This window comes from Benincasa hispida, chromosome 6 (genome assembly GCF_027475165.1).
Source record: "Benincasa hispida cultivar pf3 chromosome 6, pf3_genome.v1.1, whole genome shotgun sequence".
NCBI classification, from domain to species: domain Eukaryota; kingdom Viridiplantae; phylum Streptophyta; class Magnoliopsida; order Cucurbitales; family Cucurbitaceae; genus Benincasa; species Benincasa hispida.
The window spans coordinates 636,797-644,542 of NC_143483.1; the positions used below are offsets into that span (position 1 = coordinate 636,797).

The 7,746-nt window shown below is 32.8% G+C and overlaps 1 protein-coding gene across 2 annotated transcripts; it reads left to right on the forward strand.

Annotated features, from left to right (window-relative positions):
* Positions 1-4,374: 4,374 nt before the first annotated feature.
* CYB-1 (cytochrome B561-1) lies at positions 4,375-6,817 on the forward strand. 2 transcript variants are annotated; one of them, XR_005482572.2, is made up of 5 exons: positions 4,375-4,785; positions 5,164-5,212; positions 5,690-5,889; positions 6,255-6,620; positions 6,709-6,817. XR_005482572.2 is itself a non-coding variant. In XM_039035341.2 (4 exons), the coding sequence occupies exons 1-4, from the start codon at positions 4,642-4,644 to the stop codon at positions 6,558-6,560; spliced, it is 699 nt and encodes a 232-aa protein (XP_038891269.1). In that variant the 5' UTR covers positions 4,375-4,641; the 3' UTR covers positions 6,561-6,817. The 2 variants fall into 2 exon arrangements, 1 of the variants encoding a protein (XP_038891269.1); XM_039035341.2 differs by having other exon boundaries at positions 6,255-6,817.
* The last annotated feature ends 929 nt before the right edge of the window (positions 6,818-7,746 follow it).

A 7,746-nucleotide genomic window follows, 5' to 3' on the forward strand; every position in this document is an offset into this window, starting at 1 on the left:
TAAACATATTCTGTTTTGTTTTTCGATAAAGTTGTTATTGAAATAGTAATCTTGAATCCAATAAACTAAGGTTCTGAGGCTATTTAATGCAGTTTGAACTTTATGTAGTGACATAAATGTGGATCGAGTTCAAATATATAGCCAAAATGGTCTATAGTATATGAATAAGGTTGGGCACCTTATTCTGGGGACACTATGGATGCAACCCACTTTGTAGTTAGTACAAACAATGTGATCCTGAATCGTTCATATAGATATATGTGAGTGGGGGCATCCTATGCAATGAGTTTGCATAAGACCGAACCATGAAATAGTCACTTTTTACGTTCTAAATGTCGTTTCATGTATAAAATTGGCTATTTCGTTAATTGATGACCTAGGTAACTTAATCTTAATCCTGAGCTAACTATGAACTCCTGTTTACTCAAAATTATCCTTAGATCTACATAGGTAAGGGCAGCTCATCATCGCTGGTCCAATAAGCCTCCCATTTCAGGGGTAAGATAAGGTGGATAGTTGGGAACATAGGGTGCAAGATGAAATTCACTTCTACCCATTATAGGGATAGTAGATAGGTTGTTCCCTTTAGTACTGAATCCAGGTCTTGAACAAGGGGTCCCACCATCTTCTTGGCCTGAGAGGGGTTCGGTTTATAGGTTGGACCTTAAACCAATTGTTCATTAGAGGATTAGTGGAACTTAAGAAACAAGATATAGTCTTGGGGGTAAAACGGTTTTTATGACCCAGTCGAGATTACAAACAACTTGTGAAGGATTAACTTACTAATCATGGTTATATCAAATGAACACAAATATATCTATAGTGAGGGGAGTGCAACTACGGGACTATAGTGGAATGACCTGTTAGTTAACGAATGTTGGTTAGATCCGTCTAAAGTGTTTAACCAGCTAATCTCAGATCGTTGGAGCCCATGATCTATAGGTTCATTAGGTTCCCCTACTAGCTCATATGGAATAGACTTAGAACGGTATGATAGAATGATTCGAATTGTTCGAATTAGGTGAAAAGAGAGAAACCGACAAGTATATGTAATATAGTAGTTGATTTTTTAGTTTAGAGATACAGTTTTAATATTTAAATGTGATTTAAATATCAAGAATATGAATATGTTCATATTCGTAAGTTCGGAAATAATGGAAATGGTAAAAAATGTAAAAAGTCAAATAGTTGACTTTTGACTTTGAAAAGTCAAACTTTGACCGACCTTATATTCAAATGTGATTTGAATTTCGAGAAAATGAATGTGGATTCTTGTTCGGGAGGTCAAAATTAGTCAACACGGAAAAAATTATGAAAAGTCAAAATGTTGACTTTTTGGTCAAAGTTTGATTTTAACCAGATACTATTTTGCCCTTTGACTAAAGTTAGTGGGAAAATCCAAACTTTTATTGGATAATTCCACTAACAAAATAGTGGGCTAGGTGTTGACTTATAGTGGAGACATTAAGCCCACTAAGAGAGTGGATTATAGGTGTTGGGTTTTTATGGATTTGTTTCATGCAAATGTTGCACGGTTTTTTTCATAAAATGAGCTTTTGAATTTAGATTAAAGACTTTTGCCATTTTTGAAAAAATAAGTTTTCATAAATGGGCTGAAAAATTAAAAACCCAAACCTAAATTCATTCTTATTTTTCCATCTCTTTCTCTCTCTCGGTTTTCTTCATCCATCGGGTCCCATAACCCGGTTCTGAGTCCAGAGGATAGTAGGTTAACTCCAGTGGTGGTCTGGAAGAGTTCGGGTCGAGATTCAACGAGGAAAAAACGTTGTTCGGGAGCTACAAAGGTTGTTTCCTATCCACTTTTATTTACTGTTTTTCCTTCATTTTGCATGCTAATTTCCTTTTGATTAGAAGCAATTAGAGTGTAATTAGATCCTTATTCCGCTGCATATGTCTTGTGTTCCATCATGTTTTATGTTTTCAGATTCACTAAGTTCATCAAATATGTGTTTGATAAATAACCCAAATTCTGTTTTTGAAAACAGTTTTTAGATTATGTGATCTAAATAATGTAAATTCTAAAAACAACATTGTTACATTTTTATTGTATTAAGAATTTGAATTTTAAAAATTAAAATGATAATTATATTAAATAGAAATAAAAACGCTTAGGAATATAGTACGACATGTTATAATCTCAATTCATTTTTTTTTTTTATAAATATGTATTATGTAATGTATTATAAATTAGGTTAAATTCTAATTTGGTCTCAGTGGTTTGGATAAAGTTAAAAGTTGTTCACATGGTTTTAAATTTTAGAAATTAATTCCTATGATTTGATACAACTTCATATATAGTCTTTATGGTTTGTTAAATTCTCTTAAATAGTGCTTAGCGTAGGGACTTATACTATTCCTTTGCTTAGGTCCTCAAGAAGAAAGGAAAGACAATCTTCGGTTTTATCAAGAGAAGAAGGATAAAATCCATTCAACATTTTTAGACTCTAATATAATACCTATGGGTAACCGGTACGAACAATTGTCTGTAAGTTTCTTATTCATTATTTCTCCTGTACTCATAATCTAGTTAGGTCAGATTACGCTTTCTTAAAAGGAAGAGCACTAGAAAGTCAATGAGACTATTTATGGGAAATTAGGATGGATGACATAAAATATTAGGCCCAAATGAAAAATGACCTTTTGTTTGCGTCATCCATTCGTGAAATTACCATTTTAACCTATAATAGACTTCTTCCTTCTCCTTCTTTCTTCTTCATTTTCCAGTTTTTTCTTCTTTTTCTTTTTTTTTTTTTTTTTTTTTTTTTTTTTTTTTTTTTTTCACGTTCTTCTTCCCCCGCCTACTTCTTCTTCTTCCTCCACCAGCTTCTTCTTCTTCCACCTTATTCTTCTCATTTCTTCTTCTTCTTTCTCCCGCATTTTCTTTTTCTTCTTTCTTTTTTCTTCTTTCTTTTGCCTTTATTGTCTTCTTCTTCTTTGTGTTTTTTTCCCACCCGACTTATTCTATTCTTCTTCTTCTCTCATCTTAAATCAAATATTGGAACTAGACCAAATCGTGAGGGAAGAGAGGAGCTAGATCAAGATGTGGGGGAGAAAGAAGTGAGGATGAGAATTCAAACGAAAAAGCTAAAAAATTGACAAGGAAGAAACTAGAGGAAGAAGCTAGAGGAAGAATCCAAATGAAGGAAAAATTCAAAGGAAAAAAAACTAAAAAATTTACAAGGAAGAAAGTAGAGTAAGAGGCGAGAGGAAGAAGTAAGAGGAAGAATTCAAAAGAAGGGAAAAAATCAAGGAAAAAAATCAAGGAGAGCAACGTGAATCGCAGAACGAGAGGAAATAGCAAGAAATCTGGGTTGCTTTTGGCCTCTCGTACTTATTGGGGTTAAAACGGTACTTTCGCACGTGACTAATATAAGCAGAAGGCCAAATTTCGAGCATTTTTTAAAGTGATGCCAAATTTTAAGTGGACACCTAAAAAAAGGCCATCCATACAAGGAACTCACTATTTATGAACCTTCTATCAAACCATGGAGGGTAAATTATAGTTATAAACCATAATACCTACCTTTTAACTTTTTCCTAATCATAGAAGCAAAAATTTCAATTTATTCTATAAATTATATAGTCTTGCAAAATAATAATTATGCAATTTTTTAAACATAAAATCATGTTCATAAATAAATAGTAATAGTTTGTTGTCAACTAATATGTAGTGGGTAACTATAACTAGTTTGTAATTGTTTAAATTAAAATCAAATTTCTGAATTCTGCCACTAAACACATATCTAAAAATATAAACTACAACTCTACTTTCATTTAGGCCCCGTTTGATAACCATCTTGTTTTTTGTTTTTGTTTTTGAAAATTAAGTCTATGGACACTACTTCTATCTTCAAATTTTGTCATTGTTATCTATTTTTCATCCATAGTTTAAAAAACCAAGCCAAAATTTGAGAATTAAAAAAAAAGTAACATTCAAAAAGTTATTTTTATTTTTGGAATTTGACTAAGAATTCAACTATTTATTGTGCTTAAGAAAGATGCAAATCATTGTAAGAAATATAGATAAAATAGGCTAATTATCAAATGAAATTTTAATAATTTGTTTTCAAATTTATATTTTTGGATTTTCTACATGCCCTTAGCTTTCGTGATTAGATTTATCATTGTAACCTTGTATAAATATCATTAAGGGATGTTTGGCCCCCAAGTTGGATTGGGTTGGGTTGGATGGGTAAAAAAAACCCACTAATCGTTTGGTTTACCAATTATTAAAGAGATTTATTACCTCGTTATTTGCATTAACTCATATTTCTCGCATTGTTTATTCAAATCAATTCAACCTTGCGTGCCAAACGTCTCCTAAGAAAAATCCCGATTCCATGATTCCAAAGCGAAACCCTAAGTCAAAGTAAAAGAAAAAGAAAAAGGCATCTCTCTTACGTCTTAATTTCCAAATATTCTGTAATGAAAAATTAAGCTTAAATTTTCCATTTCAACTCTCCATGGCGATGACGGAGATCCACGTCTGAAACTCCATTGGAAGATCAGTATTTCTCTTTAACTCGGCTGAAATTCCTCTCAAATTTCGCTACGATTTCCACCATTGAAGATCCTAAAACCCCAATTCTTTCCTCCATCGTCTCTTCCGCTGAAGAATCAATGGCGGTTCCCGTGGTTCAGTTCCCGATCTTCATGGCTGTCAGAGTTCTCGGAATGCTCGTGGCAGCTCTTCTTTTCATTTGGACCTTGCATTTCCGTGGAGGATTGGCACTTATCTCAGATAACAAGGATCATATCTTCAATGTAATTACCTACTTCCTTTATTTTCGCAAATGATTCTGCTATTGTCTGTTTTTTTTTCTTTTATGAATTGATACGCATTTTTGATGGGGCTTGAGTTTATAGATGCTCACGAGTCTTCACTGGATCTACTAATTTAGTTTTTCGTCGTTCTGCTTTGGATTTTGAATTTGCGTGTTTGAAATAAATTTTGTATTGTTTTAGTTTCTATATGATGGCAATCTCATTGAAGTTTGTTTGTTTGTCTCGGAATTGGGCTCAACTTAAATAACATACTTGATGATCTTGTATATGGAGATAGAAATATTGCCTTTTAATTCTCCATTTTCCTTTTTGTTGTCCTGTTTTTTTGGTGAAGTTGCTCTTGCTCCTGTTTTGTAGGTCCATCCAGTTCTTATGGTGATTGGACTTATTCTTCTAAATGGTGAAGGTAATTATACGTTCTCTTTGTATTTAATTCGTAGTTACTATACTATTGAGGGGTTTGTATATATATGTGTGTGTAATTTATTCAATTAACACATAACATCTGTTAGCGATGGATTGATTTGTGGTTTCAATCCCCCATCCCTATTATACTTAAAAGAAACTATATATTGATGATAATGGAAACAAAAGAGGGAGAATGCAGCTGGATTTAATATTTGTGGTTTACAATCTTTAAGAAAACGAGGATAGTGGGCAAGGTTTTCTTTAACAGTATGAAACATTTCCTGGCGTTCATCATGTAGGTTTTAGGTTTTGTCCAGCAAATGTGTTATTATACAAAACCAGCTAAAGCTATGGTTTCGAATCATTTATGAAATATGTATTCTGAAATCATTTGCAAACTTAGTTTTAAGTTATTCTCCCACTATGCTGGTGCTTTCAATGATTTTGTTCACCATTCTTAGATATATTGATGCAGCAATGTTAGCATACAAGACAGTTTCAGGAACCAAAAACTTCAAAAAACTAGTTCATCTTGCACTCCAATTTGTGGCATTCTTTTTAAGCCTGATTGGCATATGGGCTGCCCTGAAGTTCCACAATGACAAAGGAATCGATAACTTTTACAGTCTTCATTCATGGTTGGGCTTAGTTTCTATCTTTCTGTTTGGCATCCAGGTTCGTAAATCGCAATATCTGCTCATAAATCGTAATACTTGTCTTAATCGGAATGTTTTTATTTCTTCAGTTTAATCATGTAGTCATGACATTTTGTAGCTCATGAATAGTTGTATTTTGTATTTGGATGCGATGAGGGTACTATGAGTGTATTGGTCTACTTTAGATATCCGAGTGCAACTGCTGATTCTTAGCTTCTTAGTATTTGAGTTTCTATGCTTATTATGTCTCATTGTATTTTGAGTAGTAGTCTCTTTTCATTCTATTTTTTTTTTAAATCATAATATTTTATTGTATGATTTACTTTCTAGCCTGCCTGTTGAGCTACATGATTCTAATTCATTAGGACGACTCCATTCGAACAGTGGTCTGCAGGTTTTGTAACCTTTTGGTACCCAGGTGGGTCTAGAAACAGCAGAGCTACTCTGTTGCCATGGCATGTTTTCTTTGGCGTTTACATATATGGCCTTTCTGTCGCTACAACTGTAACTGGATTGTTGGAAAAAGCTACATTTCTTCAAACCAGCAAGGTAATATTACGCTATTCGAACGAGGCTTTGCTGATAAATTCATTGGGTGTCCTCATTGTTCTCTTGGGTGGTCTCGTAATTCTGGCGGTTATCGCTCCGTCGAATGCCAAAGGTGATATTAACAGAGGGCTAGCAGAATAGGATGAAAACATGATGCTGCTTTGAAATGGAACATCAGCGAGACAGATCTTGTTGTAACTTGTAAGCATGTCAATTGCTCAAAATCAAACTTGCCTTTATTTTTACTCGAGACTGTTGATTCATCCTTAACATAGAAATCACATTATAGGTTGAGAAGCAAACGGATTCTTTAGTTGAAAATAAGATGGTCATGTTTGTGGATTGGAACCGATTTTATGACTTCAGTGCCATAAGAAGTAAACAGTTTTAATTGAAAATTTTCGATTTGGTTCAGTTCGTCTACCAAACAGAATCAAGCCGTGGGCAGAGTCAAATAAGAATGCATTGTACAAGCTGATGAAATAAAATACGGAGCTCCCACACCGTATTTTTTTGGTCAACTTTTATTTCTTGATTTCTCTCACCCTTTTTATAGGAACTTTGACTGTCATTGTATCGTCAACTAATTAAACGTAGGAAAAGTCTATCCATCTCCGATGCTTTATTCGGTGGCAAATAACTGGCAAAAGGTAATCATCTCTCAATACACTAAAAAGCATCCAGAAAGAATGAAAATAAAAACCAAAATTTTCTGCCTTGGCATAAGTATTTCTCCCAACTAGGGACGTTCATGGGTTGGGTTAGATCGAGTTGAAAGTCTTTTTAATCCGACCCAAATAATTCTTATTAAAAAATGAATCCAACAACCTAACCATGAAATATTTAGATTGGATTGGTCAGGTTGATCGGATCATTTATTTAAAATTTTGTTTAAAAAAAAAACGTATATATGTAAAAGTCTAATTTAATTATTTTTATATATTAGAATTAAATAAAAATAAAAATAATATATGTATAAACAATTGTATTACAAGTAATAAAAAAATATCTTTTAAAGTTAATAATAAATTCGGGTTGGTTTGAGTTATATTAGGTGAACCCACGAACGAATCTAACCCATAAAATTTTCATTTATTTGAATCGCAACGTTCTTTAAGTTTCATTAGGATAAATGACAACTAATCTTCGGTCTCTTTAAATTATTTTAGTTTTAATTCTTTGTAATTATTACTTAAAAACTAGTTTCAAATATAAGACTAAATTATATAATAAAAAATGCTCTTGAACTTTAAGTTCGGTTTAAAAAATTCCGTTAGAACTTTCCAAATCTGTTCAAAACTATCCTCGCTGTTAATTAAACAAACTT